This window comes from Mus caroli, unplaced genomic scaffold (assembly GCF_978045245.1).
Source record: "Mus caroli unplaced genomic scaffold, Mus_caroli_1 scaffold_17, whole genome shotgun sequence".
Taxonomy (NCBI): domain Eukaryota; kingdom Metazoa; phylum Chordata; class Mammalia; order Rodentia; family Muridae; genus Mus; species Mus caroli.
Genome location: NW_028227272.1, coordinates 30,541,972 through 30,566,309, shown reverse-complemented (window position 1 = coordinate 30,566,309; position 24,338 = coordinate 30,541,972). Strand labels below are relative to the sequence as shown.

General features: G+C 46.5%; 1 protein-coding gene across 1 annotated transcript in view; it reads right to left on the bottom strand.

Annotated features, from left to right (window-relative positions):
• The window catches only part of Slc12a8 (solute carrier family 12 member 8), a 154,845-nt gene extending 131,496 nt beyond the window's left edge, over positions 1-23,349 (bottom strand). Inside the window, exons 1-2 of the mRNA XM_029470724.2 lie at positions 23,284-23,349; positions 5,062-5,208 (exon numbers count right to left, since the gene is read on the bottom strand). Coding sequence (XP_029326584.2) covers positions 5,062-5,208; positions 23,284-23,331 — 195 coding nt within the window. The 5' untranslated portion in view covers positions 23,332-23,349. The remainder of the gene's footprint in view (positions 1-5,061; positions 5,209-23,283) is intronic.
• Positions 23,350-24,338: the final 989 nt, after the last annotated feature.

The window sequence follows — 24,338 nt, the reverse complement described above, 5'->3', positions numbered from 1 at the left end:
TGGCCTAGCATGAAAGGATATGTTCTCTCTCTCTCTCTCTCTCTCTCTCTCTCTCTCTCTCTCTCTCTCTCTCTCTCGTCCTCTTACCTACACCAGTCTAGGTGTAGAAAGCCTAGAAAGCCTTTCTACTTATTCTATGGCTTGCCAGGCTAACTCCAAAGTGGCCTTGAAGACGACTCCGTCTTCAGGATTTGTTTCTCTGGTGGTTGGCACTGGCACCCTTCCTCTGAGCTCTACTGTACTTGCAGCCTAGTGCGTATCTATGTCCATACTTGCCAAGGTCAGCCCCAGTCTCCAGCTAAGTATCTATTTACAGAGTCTCATCCCAGGTCAGCCCTGATCCCTGCGTGTGAGCTGTGAGAGGGGGCTCGTTTTCCACTCCCCTTCATGCTCACTGGGCTTAGCACCCCACTGGACTTAGTCCTCACTAAATACTTGCTGGCCAAATAAGTACATATTCCTGGAAGTGTACGTCAATGTGTACACACATATCAGTGTGAAAAGAGAAAGGAGGCTGTACTGGCTGGTTTTGTGTGTCAACTTGACACAAGCTGGAGTTATCACAAAGAAAGGAGCCTCCCTTAAGGAAATGCCTCCATGAGATCCAGATGGAAGGCATTTTCTCAATTAGTGATCAAGGGTGGAAGGGCCCAGCCCATTGTGGGGGGTGCCATCCTTGGGCTGGAAGTCCTGGTTCTATAAGAGAGCAGGTTGAGTAAGCCAGGAGAAGCAAGCCAGTAAGGAACATCCCTCCATGGTCTCAGCATCAGCTCCTGCTTTCTGACCTGCTTGAGTTCCAGTCCTGACTTCCTTCGGTGATCAACAGCAATGTGGAAGTGTAAGCTGAATAAACCCTTTCCTCCCCAACCGGCTTCTTGGTCATGATGTTTGTGCAGGAATAGAAACCCTGACTAAAATGAAGGGGGAAAGGACACAGTATAAGCCACCCACAACACTCGCTCCCTGCAAGCTTTGTAAGAGTGAGGGCAACGGAGATTCCTGAAGGGAGGATCCCCAGAGATGTGCTAAGTGTTGCAGAGAGAGCAATGAGAGGGCAGAGGCGGCTTAAATGGAACTGGAGGGTGCCCTGCAAGTGATGGGTGCTCGAGCTGCATTGCTGGTCTGGGATGGGAGCAAGATCGCAAGAAGATGGTGTTCTCCCGGCTCCCAGCCCCAGCGTTTTACTATGTTGTTCTTACTAATCTCTGTGAGTTCTTTTTTTTTTTTTTTTTTTGTTTTTTTTTGTTTTTTCGAGACAGGGTTTCTCTGTGTAGCCCTGGCTGTCCTGGCACTCACTCTGTAGACCAGGCTGGCCTCGAACTCAGAAATCCGCCTGCCTCTGCCTCCCGAGTGCTGGGATTAAAGGCGTGCGCCACCACGCCCGGCTCTGTGAGTTCTTATAGACACCCATGAGGATGTTTGTATTATTGCTCTTTTATTAGCTGTAGATCTCAAATGGACCAATTCTAGCTTTTCTCTTCCCTGCAAACTCCCTCTTCCGTTATAACACTGCCACATAGTAGGCTCAAAAGAAAGACCCTCTATCCCCTGTCCCCTCTGAGGTCACTGGGAGAGTCAGCCCAGAGACACACTGTGCAACTGATATTAGAGTGACCTGTAAGTGAGACCTGGCCAGCTAGAAGTGCTCAGGCAGTACACATAGGCCCTCCAAGGACTCCGTCTCCCCAGGTTTTTATTTCAGAGTACTACAGGTATCTTTGTTAACTCTGGTGAGCTCCTTGGGGGGATAAAACAGAACAGGAATGAAACGTAGGCCTGAGGATGTAGCTTACCCATGCATCCCTTGTCTAGTACAAAGCCTGGGTTCAAGTCCAACAAAGAAAGAAAACAAAACAAAATCCATAGGGGGCACAGGACTGCAGCAAGGCAAAGCAAGGCATACCAAACAGATGAGACGGTGCAGCAGTAGCCACTGCCAGCCTCACAAATCTGTGCCAAAAAAGAGGGGCCTCTGCACATCCGACCTAGTGTGGGGACTGGAGTGAGAGTAGGGTCCCTTAGGGGACATCTGTCTGCAAAGGGCTCTGCATGCCAACTGTGTGATCAGTGTGAGCAGACACGAAGCGTCTCCTCAGCCATGCCTTCCACTCCTTCACAGCTCTGTCTCCTCATCTATAAAACAGAGATGATATGTGCCTCACAGCTGTCAGGAAATACTAAATTTTAGAGAATTAAACACATTCACTGCACCTTGAACGCCACCTGTCACGTAGTGCTTACTTGTTATGTGCTATTTTGCGATAAATGTTACACTATTATTATTATTACTTATTATTACACAGCTCATAAAGACCGCGCCCTCTGAATCCACTCAAAGCCTAGCCGGGTTCATAAGGACAGCTGTGAGATCCCTTTGGAGAGAGAATGCCAACAGCCACGTGGCCACACAGGGATACATACGTGCAAAGCCCAGCTACTGCCAGATGGCAAAGGACGCTGCTGAAGTCCTGGGCGTGGTGACGTGCTAGATGGTAGTGGTGAGAACAAGAGAGGGCTGCGAGACTAACCAGAGTGCCCATATGGCTCCTTCCACTCACCCATGACAAAGCCCTTGCTCCCCAGGATGCTGGCATCTCCAGGACTCACCCCTTGAGCATGACATCTGAGCATTCTAACTTTGCTAATACTACACTTTCAGTGAAATCCTACAGAATACATTCTTCTTTAGTTCGTACTTGAAAGCTGTCTGCATGTGAATATAAATATCTGGTTCCAAGAGCAGCCTTGGGTCTTCAGAGGGGAACTGTTCCTTTAACAGTTTATAAACTTTGACTCCAAGCTGTTTTAGAGTTAATATTTTCTACTCAAAAGATGCTTAGATTGATTTCAATTTCATACAACTCCCTGGGTGTTTTGGCTCATTTCTGGCATTTCATATTTGTCTTTTTCTCTCCATGATCAAATATTCAGGTGATTCCAATGGCAAAGATAGAAGGCAGAGGTTATTTTAGGGCAAAAGGACAGACAAGCTCAAGATGGCCCTCGACACCTGCGTGGTCTCTGGCTCTGTGAAGTGACTCACTTTGGTTTTTGTTGTTGTTGTTGTTTTGTTTTTTTGTTTTTCAAGACAGGGTTTCTCTGTATAGCCCTGGCTGTCCTGGAACTCACTTTGTAGACCAGGCTGACCTCGAACTCAGAAATCCTCCTGCCTCTGCCTCCCGAGTGCTGGGATTAAAGGCGTGCGCCACCATGCCTGGCTTCACTTTGTTTTTTAAAGTAGGTAAAAACATTTTATGTCAGTCCAAGTTATCACATTAGCTGGGATTTACATAGCAGTTTTTGATTAGACATGCACAGAGCTTCTGTTTAGACTGTGTTTTATCATGTACTGAGCCGCTTTGAATGTACCACAGAAGTGCTGAGACATCATTTCAGAGACTAGGACGGTGAAGAAGTAATGGCTACCGAGGAGAGGTGCTCTCTCTTATTCTATCTGTGGTCTTAGTGAAATTCTGCAGCCTCAGAAGGAGACAATCCCATGGGAAACCACGTGGTGTGGCCAAGGCCTGCCAAGTGGTACTTGGGTGATCAGCGGATCCTCCCATGTGCCTGGAGGCCTGACCGACAGCTGCAGCTTCAAGGGACCTTGAGCACACAGGCCTCAGGACCACAGAGCACACATGCAACTGCTGTAAGCTGTTAGAGTTGGGGCAATCTGTCACACAACAATAGACAGTGAATACAACTCATACCTTCATTCTGGGGAGGGAACTAATTTTAGATAACGCTTTCTTGGTTTTGGTGGAGGTGGAGGTTGCTTGCTTGCTTGCTTTGGTTTTTCAAGACAAGAGTTTTTCTGTGAAGTCCTGGCTGTCCTGGAACTCACTCTGTAGACCAGGCTGGCCTTGAACTCAGAGATCCAGCTGCCTCTACCTCCCAAGTGCTGGGATCAAAGGTGTGTGCCGCCACCACTGGCTAGATAGCCTGCCATTTCTTAAAAATCAAATACTTTTTTTTTTGTTTTTTTCGAGACAAGAATTAACGTGGAGCTATATATTCTTCCCTTCTACTCTTCCTTAACCAGCCCTGCATGCAGCTAAGCCCAGAGAGCCAGGACTAACATTGATAACCAGAATAAAACAACAATAAGATCAAAGCCTGAGGCTTCCCAAGGGGGACATTCTGCTTCCAGACTGCAACAGAAATGCCTGCTAGTGTCTCCACTTCACTCAAGTCTTACCTGGCGATGCATCCGATGTGCGTGCTTCCCACAGCATTGGCTATTCAAGGACAATATTCCCCCTGAACGGCTCTCTTCCTTCACCTAGCCAACCCAACCCAGCCTTCAAGCCTCTTGCAAACACCTCATGCACGCAGCTTTCCCAAACACATTGCATCCACTGCAGGGCTCCACTCCTGGGGACCATAAGGCTCCTGAGATCTCTCAGTGTGAGACTGGCACCAGCAGAGGGACAAAGGCTGATGTTTTACAATCCCTTTGGCAGCATTAGCATCTGCACACAATAGGCGTGTGCTAGTGTTTAATTCTTAATTGGGTGGTCTTCCCATTCCCTTTGTTCCCTGTGCTAAAGATGAACGAATGAACTATCCATCAGGATCTAGTACAAGAGAGTCTGCCCTGGGCAATGAATCCTGGGAAGCAGGAGCTTGTATCTCCAACCATGCAGCCCTACAAACAAGGCCAGGAACAGTGTGTGAGAGAGCAACCATGTATATGGGGAGCTGGTACTTCAGAGGGCCACAGAGTGAGGTGACACACTAGGAAGTCCAGAAGGGTCACAAACTAGAGTAAAAGTCCCCATCTGTCTGATCCTTGACCTAATTCTAGTCCCACCCACGATGAGCCCTGACCCCCATACAGTCAGATCCATCCCGACCCGACCCGAGGCTCACACTGGGAACCTTTGAAGCCCAGGCTCCCCGATTTCCCATTCTAAAAGCAGTGCCAGCTCTGCCCTGTACTTCCTGCTTTGTGTCAGAGCCTGTGCTTCGGGAATCTGTTCCCTAAACTGTAGTATCCTAAGAAGCTTCACCCTGTCACAGGCCCACCAGAAGCTCCAGGGTCACCAGCTCACTCACCACCAGCCAGCCGGTCCTCAAGAAAAGGACAACGCCAAAAATGTTGATCATGCAGGATGTGAACACGCCATCCCAGGTCCCAAACAGCACCGGCTCCCACATGAACAGCTGGATCTTCCACCAGGGCTGGGGCTGGGCCAGGATGCCCTGCAAAGAACATCATGAAGTCAGATGTGCAGCCAACAGGAGGAGGGAAGAGGAGCAGGAAAAGAGAAGAAACTGAACTTAGAAATCAAAACAAACAAGCAGAAAGACAAGGATAAAACCTTCCACCTTGGGACTGGGAAGATGGTTCAGCTGGTAAGAGTCTTTGCTATGCAGTCATGAGGACTTGAGATCAAATCCCCAGTGCTCAGGGAAAGCTGTGTGTGGCTGCCCATGCTGAAACCCCAGCCTCGTGGGGCTGAGACAGGGAGATGCTGGGAACTCATTGACTAGCTAGCATAGCCAGGACAGTTTCAGCTCAGAGAGACTGTCTCCAGTGCGTGCTCTCCCCACCCCGCACACACATACCTAGAGGTGAGGAATGACTCTATAAAGGGATCCCGATTTTCTCTTAGTAGCAGGAGTTGCTGCATCTATATGTGACCAGGAGAGAGGTAGTTAGAAGCAAGAGCAGGTTTTGCCTTGGTAGGCTGGGGCCCCAGCAGCTCAGACAGTATCACTGGCTCCCAGCAATGCACACTCATTTCACTCTTCCAGATGAGGGCAGCGCCTAGCATTCACTCCTTCTGATGATGACTGGACACTTTTCACTTCATTGACCTTTCCCATACCTCTGTCACAAGATTCTTCTGACCTGAGTCATTTGTTTCTCTGCCTGAACCCTGCCTGCCATGGTGACTCTACACCTCCTTTCTTTCCAAGATCCTAGGGTCTGCAAGCATGCCTCTACTGCTTATCTCAGAATCGAAGATACACCACTGGGGGTTTCTGATAGTTTTTCTAATTTAAAAATAATAATATTATCTCTGAACCCCATGCTAGCTAGTTTCTATGTCAATTTGACATGAGATCAAGCCATTTTGGAAGAAGGAACCTCCACTGAGAAAATTCACCCACCAGATTAGCCTATAGGATATAGGCAAGCCTGTGGGGTGTTTTCTTGAGTGATGATTGATGTGGAAGGGTCCAAACCCTTGTAGGCAGGCAGCCCAGGTGCTATAAGAAAGCAGGCTGAGCAAGCCCTTAGGAGCAAATAAGGGAGCTACATGCCTCTTCTGCCTCAGTTCCTGCCCTGACTTCCCTCTGTGACAACCTGTGGGTGGTGTGAATAGAAATGCCCCCTGCCCCATAGACCCGTGTGTTTGAATGCTTGGCCCATAGGGAGTAACACGGTTAGGAGATGTGGAGGAAGTGTGTCACTGTGGGGTGGGTTTGGAGGTCACCTATGCTCAAGCTCTGCCCAGTGTGACACCCAGTTGTTCCCTTCTGCTGCCCAAAGATCAATATGTAGAACTCTCAACTCCTTCTCCAGCATCATGTCTGCCTGGATGCTGCCATGCTTCCCACCATGGTGATAATGAACTGGACCTCTGAACCTGTAATCCAGCCCCAGCCTCAACTTTGTAAGAGTTGCTGTGGTCATGGTGTCTCTTCAGAGCAGTAAAACCCTAACTAAGACATACTGTAATGTGGAGCTGTGAGATGAGATGAACTGTTAACACCTCCCCCAATTCTTCAGTCATGGTGTTTTATCACAGTGACAGAAACCTAAGACAAACCCTCAAATGGAAACCTATTACTAAAATGACCAAAAGCTTGTGCAATACTAGAATAACATAATAAAGTCGGTAGCCACTCATACTAGGACTTGCTTTTGCACGGGCTGAGTAATTAATCTAAGTTTGGGCATCAGTAAAGTCCCTGGTACCCTAAAACCATGTGGCAAAGATTAAGGACCCTCTGCAGAACAGGAGAGAGGAAGGTGCAATCCTGTGCAGTGTCTGCAGCAGGCGAGCACACGTGGCCGGAGCAGGCTCTAGAAGCTGCATTTGATCAACTGTGTTGAGTCTTCACTGGGAACCAGAAGGTGATAGCACCTGGCACTTCTGCCTTCCCCTGAGTCTGACTTTCTTACTGAGGGGTCACTTGCTCCCCCTCGCAGGTGTGTTAATCACTCAAGGAGTGTCTAACCCATGCTCTCCCAAGGATGAAGGCACAGAAGTGACTAATTATCCTAAATCTCTAACCACCTTGAATTCAAGCAACAGTAGCTCTCCACAGGGCTTCAGATGAAGGGGATTACCCACGGGGCTGAGGATACACCCTGGAGTGTAACTGATTATCTTAGAGCCAGACTGCTCCCCTCAGCCAGCAACAGCAATGAGGATTTTCTTTCTCTGTTTAAACCTAAAAGTCAGATCACTGTTCTCAAAGATGGCCTTGGAGTCATTAGACCCTGAGATCCTTGTCTCTCAAATGTATCCGACTGACTAAATAACTTCTGCTTCTCACCGTTGTCTCTTTAACCGGAGATTGCTGGAACCTGAACTTTTGCAACCCCCCCCCTCCCACCAAACTCTAGGTTTATTATTTATAAATGCAAAGAGAAGGCAGAAAAAAAAAGCAAGAAGCAAGAGAAAAATCTAAGACCCAGAGGTACAGGGCCTGTTTCTGTGATGACCGAAAAGACACACCAGTGACCGCAGGCGAAGCTAGACAACACAACAAAAGAGCCCAAAGGTTGTTCCTTCTCCCTACCCCACACTAATAGACCATGCAAGGGCCTTCAAGTGAGTCCTGCTCACTAGAGGCAGTGAAGGACAGGGGAGAGATGGAGGCAGGAAGGACAGGGAAGGGGAGGGAGAGGAAGTGACAGAAAAGGAATGGAGGGAGGAAGCACAGGACAGGGGAGGGATGGAGGGAGGACAGGCAGGAAGGGATGGAGTTTGGATAGTGGGAGGTCAGGGAGGAGGAACTAGCTGGAGTGTTTCATAGCACCAGGAGTGACTATGGTCTGCAAAGATTTGTTACACATGCTCAGAGATGCTCAGAGAGAGGAGCTTAAAGTTTCCAGCACAAAGAATAACTTGTGTTTGACATGGATGTGCTAACCACCTCTATATGATCATCCATCGTGTATTTATATAGTATTGCACTGTACCTCACATATATGTACATGTTTTATGTTAAAGATTTTAAAAATTTGGGGCCAGCAGTTAACAGTGTTTGCTGCACAAACCTGATGGCCTGGGTTTGATGCCTGGATCCACAATGTAAGGAGAAACTTGTTTCCTGTAAGTTGTCTTTTGACCTTCATGCGTACCATGGCATGTGCCTCCCCCTTCTCTCTGTCTATCTCTCTGTCTCTGTCCATCTGTCTTTCTCACACATGCACAAATATAATAAAATTTAAATTTGAAAGTTATAGGAGAGAAGGGAAGGGAAAAGGAAGAGGGGGAGAAAGGAATGAGAAAGGTAAGGAGAAGGAGGGGGAGAAGGGGGCGTGGGAGGGAAGGGAGGAGGAGAAGGCCTCAAGAAATAACTAGGGACTCAATTAGACTGGCGATGCAGAAGGCCCTGTGAGACCCTGGTCAGCTCTGACTACTGCTTCTCCGCGCTGCTGATGTCTCTTTAGTCATTACTGATTCTTCCGTCTTTCACAAACCACAAACGCAGAAGGGCCTCAAAGCCAGTGACTGACGGAGCTCAGAGCAAGGACTCTGCCACCCGAGACTGTCCTTGACCTACATTACCCAGGGTCAGGTGACCCCAAGATTGTTGACTAGGATCCCAGTCTCTCAAAATGCAGGACACAGCCCAACTTCCTGTCTCTGCTTGTGTGAGCCGCCTGTCAGGGCCTGTCATGGGTCTGTTATTATTATTATTATTATTATTATTATTATTGAGTCAGTAATAGCAGTAGCCCTCAGCAGTGGGAAGAGTTAATAGCTCTGCTTCATTCCTCACAGCCCTGGGAGACATTGCCTTAGGAGACAGGCCGGATGGTGCTGCCTAAAGCTAAGAAAATGCTTGGCTGCCCTAAGTCTTCCAGCTGGGGCACCAATGGGTACCCAGACTGTGGGATGTGTACTTTACTATATACCATACTTGCTTAAAGGCAATGTGTTCTCTCCTTCCCTAAATTTAGATCCTAATGCTCTGGGTCTCACTGTGTCCATCTGGTCTACCCTGTGAATGCGTGTGATTGTGATTCAAGTCTGAGGGCTGTGGGAAGCCTCCTGACCTCACACTCTAGCACATCGGCCTGAAGAGTACTTTATGTCTATTGTAGGTCACTTTTTACCCTGAGAAAGGAAGCAGAACAGCTATAAAATGTCTGGGTGACCCAGCCAGGACTGTATGTTTCAGGATGTTGGTGTGAGGAACCTTCCAGGGTATTGCTGGGTTTTTGTTTGTTTGTTTTTAAACAAAGACTATCACTAAAGTTTATTCACCAAAGAGTGGGTAGGAACTACCTGGATTTGACCACCGTTGCAATTCCAGTGTTCTTAGAGAGAAAGACCTCTTAAAACCTTGTGAAAGCAAAGATAGACAGACAAACAGCAAAAGAGACAGATGGTAGAATAGAGACCCTTAGCATAAAATGCCTGTAAGTACCACAAATCCCCCAGGTGACTTTCCAGACTCTGTGGAAGTGATACATGGTGTCCCAGGTACCCCACAGAAACACCAGCATCTGCACCTAGTCCAGCCTCACACACACACACACACAGTGCCATTGTTCAGGAGGGTGTGGTCCAGACCCCTCAACCAGCACAGCAGCTGCCTGCTTCGGTATTATAAGGGGCAAAGCAGCCATCTGAAACAGAAGCAGGCCCACAGCAGGGGGGTGGAGGGGAGCGCAATGTCAGCTCTCAACTCTCTAGTGATTCCTCCCCTTGCCTGGAGGGGGAGGGAAAAGATGAGAAAGGAGGCTAGGATGAGAAGGGCCCATGTTAAACCAGTTCCGGGCTGTTTTCAAAGTGTCAGGGGGTGCTCTGATCCCAGCTGTTGGTAACTGCCTTTAGAACATACTTGTCCTCAGCTTAGGACCGTCAAGTCCAGAAATAGAATTTCACTCAGTGGTTCACACAGACGCGCAGGCTGAGGAAGGGGAAGTGGCCAAGGATGGGGTCCTCGTGCAGGGTCCACTGGGAAGCAGAGATGCCGGCTGAGCTGAAGGAACCCAGTGAGGAGCAAGTTCAGCCCTTCCAGTTTGTCTTTCTGTTGCTGTCGATGACCCCGACTAAAAGCAGCTTGGGGAAGAAAGGGTGTGTCTCAGCTTATAGCTTACAATCCATCATCAGGCAGGAACTGAAGCAAAGGTCACAGAGGGACATTGCTTTCTGGCTTGTTTTCTCTGGCTTATTCAACTACCTTTCATTTACAGCCCAGACCCAACTGCCTAGAGATGACAGCACACACAGTGAGCTGGGCCCTCCTACACCAATTAGGAATTAAGAAAATGCTGCCTTACAGGCACAGGCACAGGCCTGTGTGATTTGGGTGATTTTTCACTTGAAGACCCCTCTTCCCAGGTGACTCTGTTCTGTACCCAATGCTGAGATAACCACGGTTTTCAGTTCTGAGAGGTCAGTTCTTCTCTGTGAAACAGACTGTCCCCACATAAGCATGGAAGTACTCTCCTTCCTGCATCACTGAGCTGAGTAAGACAACAATTCTGCCAGAGGCAGCCACAAGAATGCAGGCCCAAGACCCTTTCGCTCCTACCGCTACCCAGAGGCCAAATCTTTTAAGTTCAGACTCCATTTTAGAGAACCTGACTTTTAAGTTTGAACTCAAGTAAACTAACGGGCTGGTACCTAGCATGAGTTTCCAAGTTGCTCCCCAACAAAACCCAAGCCTAGCTCCAGTCTCTAGGCTAATCCCCAACAAGACCACCATCTCCAGGTTATTACCCCAACAGATCTGCAACCCCAGGCCTAACAACCACCAATGCAGAGGGGAGCAGAAGTTAAGCTTATGATATGACTCCCAGCACCGGCCAATTATGTTAAAGGCCACAGCATCTTTCCAATTAGACGCTTACACACTTACACCACCCCCCTTGCTGCTTACTATAAAGCCTTGCCCCAGTTAAAGAAGCTACCCCCCCACCTCCACCAAAACCATCCTGCGCTAGAGGGCCTGAGCTAGATCCAATAAAATAAAGTCCCTGCTGTGAGTTGCATCAGATCAGCAACTGTCTGTTTTGTAGTGATCGCTAACACTTCTTGGCACTACACTACCTGATAAGCCTTAACAATCACACCTGAACCATGAGCTAACCCTTGTCTCTTCTGACAACTGGAGAAAAAGATAAAGGTCAGAGGTGGATTGAAGCAGGGTACACCTCTTACCATCTCCCCAGAGCCTTCCTATAGACACAGAGTGGATCTCTTCCGGTTACATCTTGTGCACAAGAACCTGCTGGACTTTTTTTTTTTTTTTTTTTTTTGCAGGTTCCCGTTTTCCAAGAGCTGACTATTTAATTGGCCATCAGAGAATATGCCTAAGCTGCTGCTGACCCATGATGCAATGGGCTGCTTGGAGGACTTAATTCTTTTACCCTGGAGCTGAATGCATCATGGCTAGATCACAGCTGTGACAGACAGCGGGGCACCAGGATATGTGACCAAGGATTTAGGGGTCAGAACCCACCTGGGTACCTACAGGAAGTACATGGTTGCACCAGGGGACTGTGCAAAGTTCAACTCTCTGAGGTAACCATTGTGAAAGCTTTGCAGAAGTGACGTTCAACACGGGTGGCCTAGTCATGGGTAAGGGTTTCTGCAACCCCACTGAGGGTAAAAATGCAACCCAACCTGCAGGAGAGGACCGAGAATCCGACCGGAACAAAGTCTGATCTTTCTGAATCAGGACAAGAATACTTGACAAAAACAATTTGAGGGAAGAGGGATTTATGTTGGCTCATGGTTTCAGTGGGCTCAGCTCAAGTTTGCTGGGCCCCTGTGCTTGTACAGAGCTTCGTAGTAGCTGGTATGCATGGTGAAAGGAAGTTGCCCACATCATGGCTGACCAGTGAAACAGGAAATACAGGAAAAGATCAGTGTAGGAGATACAGTCCTGCACATCCCCAGTGAACTACTTCCTCACAGGCTCCACCCCCTACCTTTCACAACCTCTCAGTATTGCCATTATACTATGGGTCTATAAAAGTGTTTTTATATCTTATATTTGAATAGTTAAAAATACTTGCGATTGTTTCAGGAAACATCTTCAGAGACAAGCCCAGAGGCAGACTTTACTAACCTAGACATTTCTCAATGCAGTCAAATTCATAGTCAAATTAAGCATTTTAGGGCTAATAAGATGGTTCACTAGATAAGAACACATGGTGACCTACGACCTGATTGCTCTGACCTCCCCATTGTATATACATACTCACACATATATACATTCACACACATATTCTCTCTCTCTCTCTCTCCCTCCCTCCCTCCTTCCCTAAACAAACAAGCATCTCAGGTTCCAACTAAGAAAAAAGAAGAGAAAAATGAATTCTGTGAAGAACTGGAATCTGGAACTAGAACTAAAAGTTTGAATTTATTGATTTTTAGGGTGTGTGTGTGTGTGTGTGTGTGTGTGTTTGGACACAGGTACACGTGTATATGCTTACAAACTCATCTTCCTTCTCTCTCTCTAAAAAGCAAAGACATCCCAGTAGCAAAGACCGTGCCTAGGATTCAGGTCTTCACTTCTAGATACCATTCTTCAGGAACTTAGGTTCTTCGAAGGAAAAAAAAAAAGGTAAAGAAAGTAAGGAAATGCTTAAGAAAGAAAGAATGGGAGTTGGGGTGAAGAGAGAGGAGGGAATGTCAGAGGACACAGGAGCTAGATTGAGGGGACTCCCACTAGCCATGTGTGACATGGCGTCATTATCAAATATGAAAAATACTAGTAATTAAATAGAAGAACAGCAGAAAAATGAAAATTTGGATCTAGGGCTCCGTAAGTGTCTTAGTCATGGTTTGTATTCCTGCACAAACATCATGACCAAGAAGCAAGTTGGGGAGGAAAGGGTTTATTCAGCTTACACTTCCACATTGCTGTTCATCACCAAAGGAAGTCAGGACTGGAACTCAAGCAGGTCAGGAAGCAGGAGCTGATGCAGAGGCCATGGAGGGATGGTACTTGCTGGCTTGCCTCCCCTAGCTTGCTCAGCCTGCTCTCTTATAGAACCCAGGACTACCATTCCAGGGAAGGCACCACCCACAAGGAGGCCTCCACCCTTGCTCACTAATTGAGAAAATGCCTTACAGTTGGATCTCATGGAGGCATTTCCTCAAGGGAGGCTCCTTTCTCTATGATCACTCCAGCTTGTTTCAAATTGACACAAGACCAGCCAGTACAATTGACCCCTTGTCAACTAGACACACAAACACATCACTATTAAGCCTCAACCCTTACTTTCTTATTCATCCCCAAGATCTAAATAATTTTAAAAGTCTCACAGTTTTGTTTTGTTTTTTTACAAATTCTTACATATTAAAATTTCAATCCCTGAAAATATTCAATCTCTTGTTAATCTGGATAAAGCAGACCTGTAGCGGCAGATCTCCCTGCATTCTATCTATCACACATTTGTGCATTTTCATGTTACACTACAGTTACTTAAAACTCTCCCCTGTTCTAAATTAATTCCCAAAGTTGAAGTGTAGTCTTTCCCCTTAAGCTATGCATTAATTAAGGCGTTCTTTACCACTTACATTGTTTCACTCTCCACCTCTTGCTCTGCAGTCACCTTGCCCTTCCCCCCACCACTTGAGTAAAGAAGATGGTCCGCTAACAGGTGACATGTACCGACGTCTGTGTGTGTAGCTTCAGAGTTCGATTGGCATCACCTGGCACAGATTTAGTCCTGTCGTTTGTTTACACATTGGGGAAAATTTCAGTTTAATAAACGTTCCATGTAACTGCATGCAGTTTTCACCAGGCTGGAGATGTGGATCTTTTCTGTGTAGTGATGTTTTACTTCTAGTTTCTGTAACCTAGAGATCCGACTGTTGCTTTCGCATGATGTTGTTTTCTCATGACTGGAGTTTGCTTTGTTTTATGGTATCTCTACTCCTTGCGTTTTTTCAAGAGCTATTTTGTAAACGGATGATGTATTTCTCCATTGAAAACACAATTAAAAAACAGCACAAAAAGATATCCAATCTCTTTTAAAATTCAAAGTCTTTTTACAATTCAAAGACTCTTAACTGTGGGCTCCACTAAAATACTTTCTTACTTCAAGAGGGAAAAAATATCAGGGCACAGTTACAATCAAAAGCAAAATCAAACTCTAATGGTCCAATGTCTGGGATCCACTCAGGAACTTCTGGGCTCCTCCAAGGTCTTGGGTCACTTCTCCAGCCATGCCCTTTGTAGCACAAACCTTGTCTTCTAGGCTCCAGATGCCTGTACTCCACTGCTGCTGCTGTTCTTGGTGGTCATCTCATGGTACTAGCATCTCCAAAACACTGCTGTCTCCTGCTGTAACTAGGCTTCACCAATAGCCTCTCATAGGCTCTCTTCCTGGTGCCAATCCTCAACTCCTTTGCATGACCCCTTCAGTCCTGGAACATCTATTGCAACTGAGGCTGTACCTACACCAATGGCCTTCCCTGGCCTCTCACAGTGCCGAGCCTCAGCTGCTCTTCATGACCCCTTCATGTCTTCAAAACCAGTACCACCTGAGTGACTCTTACACATTACCAAGTCCAGCCACAGCACAAGGTACAACCTTAGCTATCCCTGGAACAAAGCCTCTTTGTGCTCTCAGAAAACACTTCCCAGAAGATGTCACCTCAATGATGCTGATCTCTTCTTGATCACCAAGTTCCTTGACTGATTTCAAGTTTCTGCCTTGAACTCCTGCCCTAGCTTCCCCTGATGATGAACTGTACCCTGTAAGCTCTTTCTATCCCAAGTTCATTTTGGTCATAGTGTTTTACATAGCAATAGAAAACTAAACCAGGACACTAGGCAGAGACCCTAGTTCAGATCCAGGCAACCACCTAAAAGCTAGGCATGGTAGCATGCATCCATAACTCTAGCATTTACAGGGAAACCCCAAGCTTTGCTGCCCATCGAGTCTAACTGAACTGGTGAGCTCCAGGCTCAGTGAGAAATTGTCTCAAAAAATAAGATGAAGAACAAAAATTAGAAACACCTGACACTGACCTCTGGCCTCTGTGCACATACACACACACACACACACACACACGCACACACACAATTTACTGAAGACCACAAAGAGTCAAGAATATTTGCTTGGGCTGGAGAGATGGCTCAGCAGTTAAGAGTACTGACTGCTCTTCTGAAGGTCCTGAGTTCAAATCCCAGCAACTATATGGTGGCTCACAGCCATCCATAATGAAATCCGATGCCCAGAGAGCTACAGTGTACTTAGATATAAACATAAATAAATAAATAAATAAATAAATAAATAAATAAATAAATAAATAAAGCATTTGCTTATATGTACCAGTATTTACCATATCAAGAACTTGAGAAGCCAGGCGTGGTGGCGCACGCCTTTAATCCCAGCACTTGGGAGGCAGAGGCAGGCGAATTTCTGAGTTCAGGGTCAGTCTGGTCTACATCCTGAGTTCCAGGACAGCCAGGGATACACAGAAAAACCCTGTCTTGAAAAACCAACAACAACAACAACAAAAAAGAACTTAAGATGTTTAAGTATTTATTTATTTTAATGTAACCACAAAGTTGTTTCTTAGTTAGACAAATGGCTTTAGTGAAAGAATTATTCTGCAACACAAATTATTATTTTCTGTTGTGAAAAGAAAGACTTCATTTTACAAATCTTAATATCTAGCCTGAGAGCAAACCTGACACACACACACACATACACACACACACACATACACACACACACACCTTGGATTCAACCTGCTGTAAAATGATGTCATTTTTTGAATTACAAGAGAAGAAACAACAACCAAACCTACCGCTGTTAGGTCAGAAAAGGAAAGAGTAATTTGTTACATCTGACCCATGGGTGGAAAACCTGGACCACTGAACCGACAAGAGAAGCCCCAGAGAAAGGAGACGAAGGATCTAAGAAACTGAGATAGCTGTGTCCACACAGAGTGAAGGAAAACAAAGGAAATTAAGACTTGAGGCAGCAAAGGCACCAGGCTGGCACTGTTTTCCTCTAGGTGAGCCCGTGGCACCGCTTGGCTTTTCAGTTGAGCACATGCGCACAACTGCACCACATAAACACTGTTCACCATTTAAAACTTTCAGAGCCAAACTATGTTGAAGAAGATAGTGCTCCTTACAGTTACAGGACTGTTGTCCTCCTCAGCGGTGTCCACCAGCTGGCAGGAAAGCAGGGCGGCCGGCAGGCAGGCAGGTGTGCCAAGGTCTTATTTTTTTGGTATCAGGAAGCAACAAGTAAGCTGATAGTAAATTAATAACCCAGAAACCAAGATATCAGTATTTTATTTACAGTGATAATGATAACCAGCAGAGGAAATAGAAACCAGAAAGTATCCGCGGTGTCTGGCACCTGGGACGGGCAGGGTTACAGGGAGATTTTGTCTGGGTAGCCTGGTGCACACTTCAGGACGTCTTCCTGCACACGTGAAGTGTTTCAATGACAAAAACACTCCTTTTATTTAAAGAAAAAAATTACTACATATTAAAAACATTTAAAAATAAAATTACTAATAAAACTGAAAATAACATTTTAAACGAACGAGGGCTTTTCGGTGTGATTTTGCTAAGCTGATGTGAGAAATCCGTTTATCATATTCAGTGGATGGAGTCACAAAGCAATGTCCTCCTTCTGAATCGCATTTTAAATGCATTGCATGAGGTCCTTTGTAAAGTGACTGCCTGCTCCCGTGATTTCGGCGCCTTTAAAAATGAATTGTAATTTGCTATTGTTTTCTATTCTTTATTAACCAATAACCACATAAAATGAAAATATCTCAAATGAGCCAGGACGTTGTTTTCTTTTAGTTAAGAAGTTGGTAAATAGGGGAATTCGTGTTAGAGCAAGGACAGAATTCTTTCCGGTTTACGGAAGGTGCTAGGCCTCCATGGCTCTTGGTCATTCAGTAAGCACCCAGAAGCTGTACAGTGATGTTCCACAGAAATGAGAGGGTTTAAATTCCACTATTTCCCCATCCTTCTCCCCCCCCCTTGTGGGGATGAAAAGCACTCCCCAATATAAAGAAAATACATATAAGACCTGCTATGATTGGGATGCCCAACCCCCACCCCATGTTCCACGTTCAAACTTTTGGTTCCCACATCCTGGAATGACATGGACCCTTAAGTAGTGAGTGCTACCCGGAGGTAACATTAGGGAGGAGCACACCCTCTACTGGAGGGTATTTCCAGGACAGATTAACTGAGGGAGGAGGACCCTCCCCCAGTGGAGGGAGCACCTTCCACTGTCAGCCTGGGCGAAGAGGTCTGAGGAAGACACGGGGCATGTTTGTTTTCCTGCCACTGCTTCTTGCTGGCGAGTCTACCTAGCATGTTGTTACTCCCAGCATGCTTAGCTGTCATCAGAACAATGTGGACTGAAGATCAATGGCTCTCCAGAAAGCCTTAGGCCAGCGGTTCATTAGGGGTTGAAACCCTTTTGGGGATGCATATCAGATATCCCGCATATCAGATATTTACATTATGATTCATAAGTAGCAAAATTACAGTTATGAAGTAGCAACGGAATTATTTTATGGTTGGGGGTCAGCACGACATGAAGAACTGTATTGAAGGGTTGAAGCATTAGCAAGGTTGGGAACCACTGCTCTAGGCTTTTACCCCCAGAGACAGGTAGCAGCTCCCAGGTTCTCAGACTCTCATGCTGGACTACCCAGCCTGCACCATGTAAGCCAGTTCTATAAATGCTCACCTGCAGTGTATCCAGTCAAGATGTTACTCCAAAGAATCTTGCCTACCCACACACACACTTGTCTCTCCCTCTGCCGCCCTCTCTTCCCCCTTTCTCGCCCTCCCCTGACCCTTCTTGCTCTCTCTACTTTACATGATCCCCACCACCACCACTGTAATCCACGCCTTTTAGCAGGACTAAGCTGATATGGGCTTTGAATCTATTAAATAAACCCGCTCCCTTTATAAGTTACTTGGCTCAGCTATTTCCTTGTAGCAACATGCCGCTGACTAACACAGGATCTTTCTCCCGAGAGATGGTAACAGTAAGTCACTGTCCCTCAGAAGTGCATTGTAGGCTGCTCTAAAGACTGTTTGTATAAAACGATCCTATACCACCATCACTACCACAGCGCACCGTCCGAATAAGGCGTTAAAGCTCGAGACGAAAAAATTTCTTAAAATTGATTTGTAATAGATTTAATATACTTGACAAATTATTGATGAGCAAATGAAGATACTCCCAGGAGCTGGAGTTTCACATCCTATGAGTTGCTAGTGGGTACAGGAACTAAACACCTCTGAAAGAGCAATACAAGTTCTTACTTCTTCCATCTTCTCAGCTCCCCATCCCCTCTTCTCTAGGGGTACCATTTGTCTAGGGTACCATTTCTTGCCTGGGCTGTTCCTACCCTCCTAACATCTTTCTCCTTTGTTGTGACGTAGTTCTTTCTATAGCACTGACCTGTGCATTTGACATCTTGGCCGAGAGCCTTTAAGTAGATTCTCTTAGTCACTTTCCAGTTTAAATTTTCTATCTTGGCCTTCGGACCTACTGAGATATGACCAACCTACAGTTCCCGTTGTACCTGGGTCTTTCCACTTGCCCTATAATGTGACCATTTCTGTCTTCTTTCCTTGGGGTGGGGGGTGGGGCAGTTCAGAAGCATTCTCAAGTCTTGATAGCATGCTTGGAGTATGGGCGATGCTCAGCCATGCTGGTTGTATGTCTGGGATTGGATAAACAGCCATTTGCCTTGGGTCTTGAAGTGTTGGTAGAAATAGAGTATGTGGTAAATTCGGGAAACACATCCCAGATAGATGGAAAAATCACAGTAGCCACCAGGTAGTGAGCACTGTTTTGTTCTAAACACTTAACATTCGTTATCTTTACATTCTGGGATGGATACAGTTACTTTGGGGCGACTGAAAAGGACTGGAGTTCTTTGAGTGCAGAAATTTCCTCTTTTCTGGTATATGCCTTCTGCTCCAAATTTATGCAAAATGCATAATCCATCCAGATGGTAAATCAAGGGCCTCTTCAGGAGCCAGAGGGGAACAGACAGTAAATCAAGGATCTCCATGGGAGCCAGAGAGCAGTGAGGTAGCTATTATTTTTGAAGCTGTAGTGACTAGTCTGCAGTGACAATCCGTGAACCTTTTTGTAACCTTTACCCCAGCCGTGGTGGCAAGAAATTCTGTGAAGAGCTTTGGCACATGTATAACATGGGATTAAGTAGGCAGAGTCCAGTAGAAAGACAGGCTATAGAGTGTTGTATAAAACCCTTCAGCCTTAACCTGTCTCTTGAGCACCACGGGGAGGAAGCAGCCTGTGGTTGTGAGTTATAGAGAAATGGATGGCTAGATTCTTGGGTTGGCTGTAGGCATTTTAGTTTCAAATGGGAATTAGGTGTGTGTGTGTGTGTGTGTGTGTGTGTGTGTGTGTGTGTGTGTGTATGTGTGTGTGTGTCTAAAATGAACTCCCTGACAAGGGGTTGTAGATCTAAGTGTTACAGTCTGGTAGTCAAGGTTACACGTACAGACTGGGCTTAAGTGCTGACTCTGCACTTTGTGAGTTTGAGTGAGTCTCTTCACCAATCCTCTATTTCCTCACCTATGAAATGGCTATAATGACTAAGCTTACTCTAGAGGAGTAAGAAAAATTAAGGAGACAATTCTTGAAAATGCTATGATAATACAGGACTTGGTTCATAGTAAGCATTCAGTAAACGTCTGTAAAGGTAGGGAGGCCACATTTAGCCCACGGGGCGGCCGTATACATGATCAGAAGGACCAGCTGGCAAATGCACACGCGATTTAGCACAGCAAGGTCAGCAAAAGAAGGACAAAGGCAGGAATGTCACATCCAGAATGACACCCTGGAGGAAGTGCTTCCCAGGGTCTGAGTCATGTCCTCCTCCTCTTAGTTCTTTTTTTTTTTTTTTCCGTTTATGAAAAGATATATTTTGTGAGGAAAAGTACAAAATGAAGCTAAAAGTCACATAGCCTCTCCTTAGGAAGTCAGACCATGCTCTAGGTACCACCCGGTGGGCACCTCACTTAGAGCACAAAATTCGTGCCTCAGCATCCTTAACATCTAGACATCTCCTTGCAAACGCCGATCTATCAAAGGCAGCAATTTTCTTCTCTGCTTCTGGCCATGGATGAAATGTAGCAGAGTGCAATGTAAATGTTTGAAGTCATACAAGCCATCCACTCACAAGCAGGCAAAGATCAAATCCTACTGGCTGTCTTAGAGAGCAAAAGCTTAGACGGGACTATGTCTTTCATAAGCCAACCCACCAATTCTCAGTCTATAGCTGCGACCACTAACTCCTAACAGGGTCAGTTACGAGGAAACTAGAGACCAACACTTAATCCAGAGTCCAGAAAAATTCTTCAGAGTGGCACACCCCAAACTGTTCACTCTACCCTGCCTTCCCATTCCTGCAATAATGCCCAGCAAAAGCCTTGGTCTTAGACTCCTTCCACTCCTGGCTTTGGTCACCTGACTAAACCAGGTGCATCCCCTGTGGTCTGGCACAGAATTTTTGAGGACTCAGAAATGAGAGCAAAGTTTTTTTTGTTTCATTTTGTTTTGTTTTTAATTTTGTTTTTAATGACACAGTCTAGCACCAATGTGTGGTACATATAATACTGTTTCTTGGAGACTAGATCATCCCCAACTGCATTACAAAGTCATTAACTGGCTTCAGCCTAGTTCTGCCACTCCTTGTCATATGTTTTGGGGGAAAGAAAGTTGACATCTCAGGCCTTGTTTCCTGACATGTTAAGCAAGGGGCCGGGTCATAGAATCTCTGGGGACTCTCCTCTCCTGATAAGTTTGGGTTGATTTGCCTCTTGGACTGGCTAGTTTTTATGTCAACTTGACACAAGCTGCAGTCATCTGAGAGGAGGAAATCGCAGGTGAGACAATGATCTAATCGCCATAAGATCAGGCAGTAGACATGCTTCAGGCATCATCAGTAATTGATGAGGGAAAGCCCAGCCCACTGTGGGTGGGGCTGTCCTGGCTAGTTGTCCTGGGTTCTCTAAGAAAGCAGGCTGAGCCAGCCATGAGGAGCAAGCCAGTAAGCAGCATCCCTCCATGGCTTCTGCATCAGCTCCTGCCTCCAGGTTCCTGCTCTGAATGAGTTCCTGCTCTGACTGCTTTAGATGATGAACTGTGAAACAGAAATATAAGCGAAACAAACTCGTTCTTACCTAAGTTACTAGTGCTTCTTTCTGATTCATCACTGTGCTCAAATTTGACTTTCTTCCTATGACTGGTCAAATTCATTTAGGTGGAACTGAGAAGACAAGGAACTAGAAGTCAAGAGTTGCTGGAAAACCAATACAGGCAGTGCTATAGAAAGAACTACGTCACAACAAAGGAGAAAAATGTTAGGAGGGTAGGAACAGCCCAGGCAAGAAATGGTACCCTAGACAATGCAGGGGAGAGGGAGAAGTGGGGATGGGGAGCTGAGAAGATGGAAGAGGTAAGAGCTTATGTTGCTCTTGCAGAGGAGTTTGGTTCCTGTACCCACTAGCAACTCATAGGATGTGAAACTCCAGCTCCTGGGAATAATGCCCCCTACTGGCCTCTATCAGCACCACACACATGTGCACAGATGCAAACACAGACACAAATACATACACATAATTTTTAAAAATAAGCTTTTTTAAAAAGTGATGGATTTCAGTGTTTCTATAATGTGATTATGAAAGGCACTGATGCTGGGCACGGCACAGCCCGTCAATGATTGGGGAGAGAATGCAACACAGAAGCATAGACCTTGGTACACATTTTAAAAGTGGACATTCTCTTGAGGAACTTAAAGTGACTGACTCTGCACTACAGTTACCTGGTATTTGTTCATTAGGTCAGTCACCTGACACTCACTGACTGTCCGCTGGGGTTAAAGGCGTGCACCACCACACCCGGCCTAGACTGTCCACTTTTTAAAAAAGAAAGAAACTCTCTTAGGGTCTCCAAGTCTTAGGATCCCACAGCAAGAACATGGCCCCAAGCTTTTTTTTGCCCAAGAATCGATAGCTCTAGCTAAGAGTAACCATCCTTTTCTATTTCGTCTTGTTGTTGTTGTTTGTTGTTGGCAGTGTGATGGATGGAAGCCAGGACATTACACAGAGCGAGTGCTGCACCCCTGGGGTACACCCCAGCCTGTGATGAAGTAAGTACCTTTGAGGAGAGATTCTAAGTTCCTAGTCACTCATCTCTACATAGCTTGGCCACTCCTAGGGCTAAGTGTAAGGATTTATAGTAAGTGCCAAGGTGAGAGAAAGAAATTCTACACCTGGTGAGGGAGAGAGAGCGGCGTGGCTTTTGGGGCATTTACTGCCTGCCAGCCAGCAGGGCATCCTTCAAGGGCATCTGTGCACAGGTAAAAAGGGTTAACATGTGGCTTGGATGCCCCTACCACCTCCGGACTTTCAGCTCTAGACCTTGTTCCTGAAATATATATTCTTTCTCCTGCTGAAGGGCTTGCTCCCCTCTCTCACAGTGCAGGAACACCTCTCTGCCTCTCACTACAAAGCATAAATGAAACCCAGGGGGCAATGAAACACCAAGGTGACTGAACACGGATGGCAGAGACCCCATAAGCACCAAGGTGTGGGCTCTCATTTAAAGGATTAATCCTTCAATTCTATATCAACCATCGACCACAAATGGAATATTTTACACTACACTACATACACACACACTAATAACCAACAAGAAGGACTTAATAAAAACAAACCCAGCAGACATCAGGGAGTCCAGAAACCCCCTGATTTCAGTAGATTAGCTTTTCTAGAAATAAACTTACCTTCTGACTTTGATCTGATTTGTTATTAAAGGGAGCTCATATCATTTGAGTCTCAGCCTCCACTCGTGGCATTCTTCCCATGATGGGGTGGAGGGCAGAGAGCCGAGTACATTACAGCTAATGCCAAAGGAGACTTTCTGCACGGTTAACCGCTGTCCAGGGTATTCCCTCAACGCCTAAGTAAACCTGAGATAACTGCTTTGAAAATACTGCACTGCCACAGACCCCCTCTGCTCGCACCTGTCTGTCTGATGGCCTCTGCCAGCTCCACCACCACCCCTGTAACCTGACTTACCTGCTGGGCTGCCTCGTGGAAGAGTTCCTGCGGAGACCTCTGAGCCATTCTCCAGGAAGTGAGGTTCTGATACTCTTATCTAGATGGGAGACCACTCTGGAAAGCAAACATCACTGTTTGTCAGGCCAGGCCCTCCCTCCCTCCCTTGCTGCCTCTTGCCTGTCCAGCTTCCTCTGCACTGAGAAAGGTCGTGGGTGAAGTAGAAACCTTGTTGGCCCCATCTGGGGACTCCTCCCCACTGGCCTCTTCAGAACCTCATTCATGGTTCAGAGCCCGCCTGATTATTTCAGTTGTCCTGGGGTCACAGGAACCCCTACTCCCTGAACTCCTGAATATTGGGGAATGGTCTAGGCTGACTGCTCAGTTGCCTAGCATCTGGGGACTCCTCCCCACTGGCCTCTTCAGAACCTCATTCATGGTTCAGAGCCCGCCTGATTATTTCAGTTGTCCTGGGGTCACAGGAACCCCTACTCCCTGAACTCCTGAATATTGGGGAATGGTCTAGGCTGACTGCTCAGTTGCCTAGCCCTTAAAGACATAGTCCTACACCCTTTTCCCCAGTGCCTTGGGAACCCTTTGTTCAGAGCAAGGACATTTGGGGTCTTGCTGGAACCCGTGTCTGGTGGTGAGTGCAGGCAGAGTGTACTGGAGGCAGAGCCAAAGGGCTGGCGGCTGTCTTGAAAGGCCCCTGGACCCTGGCCAGAATAGGGCAGGTAAGAAAAAGACGTCAGAAAAGTACAGTTCTGGCCCACCAGAGGAGTTGATCTGGCTTTCCTGAGGCCAGGCACCTTGCCCCATGACATTTGAAAGAAAAAAAGGGAGGGAGGGAAAAGGGCTGAGGCAACTGGCCGTGCTCCCCATCCTGCAGGAGACTCGAGCGAACGTAGGGAGAGGAATAGGGCAAGATTCCTTTGGGACGGATCACCCTAAAAAGATCTGAGGGCTGCGGGATGAGGCTCTGAGCACCAGAGTCAGGTCCTTGCGACCCCAGCCACTCTTCCCCTCCGCGGAGCAGTGCCCGCACCCTCACCTGCTCCTACTCAGGCTCTGGAGGC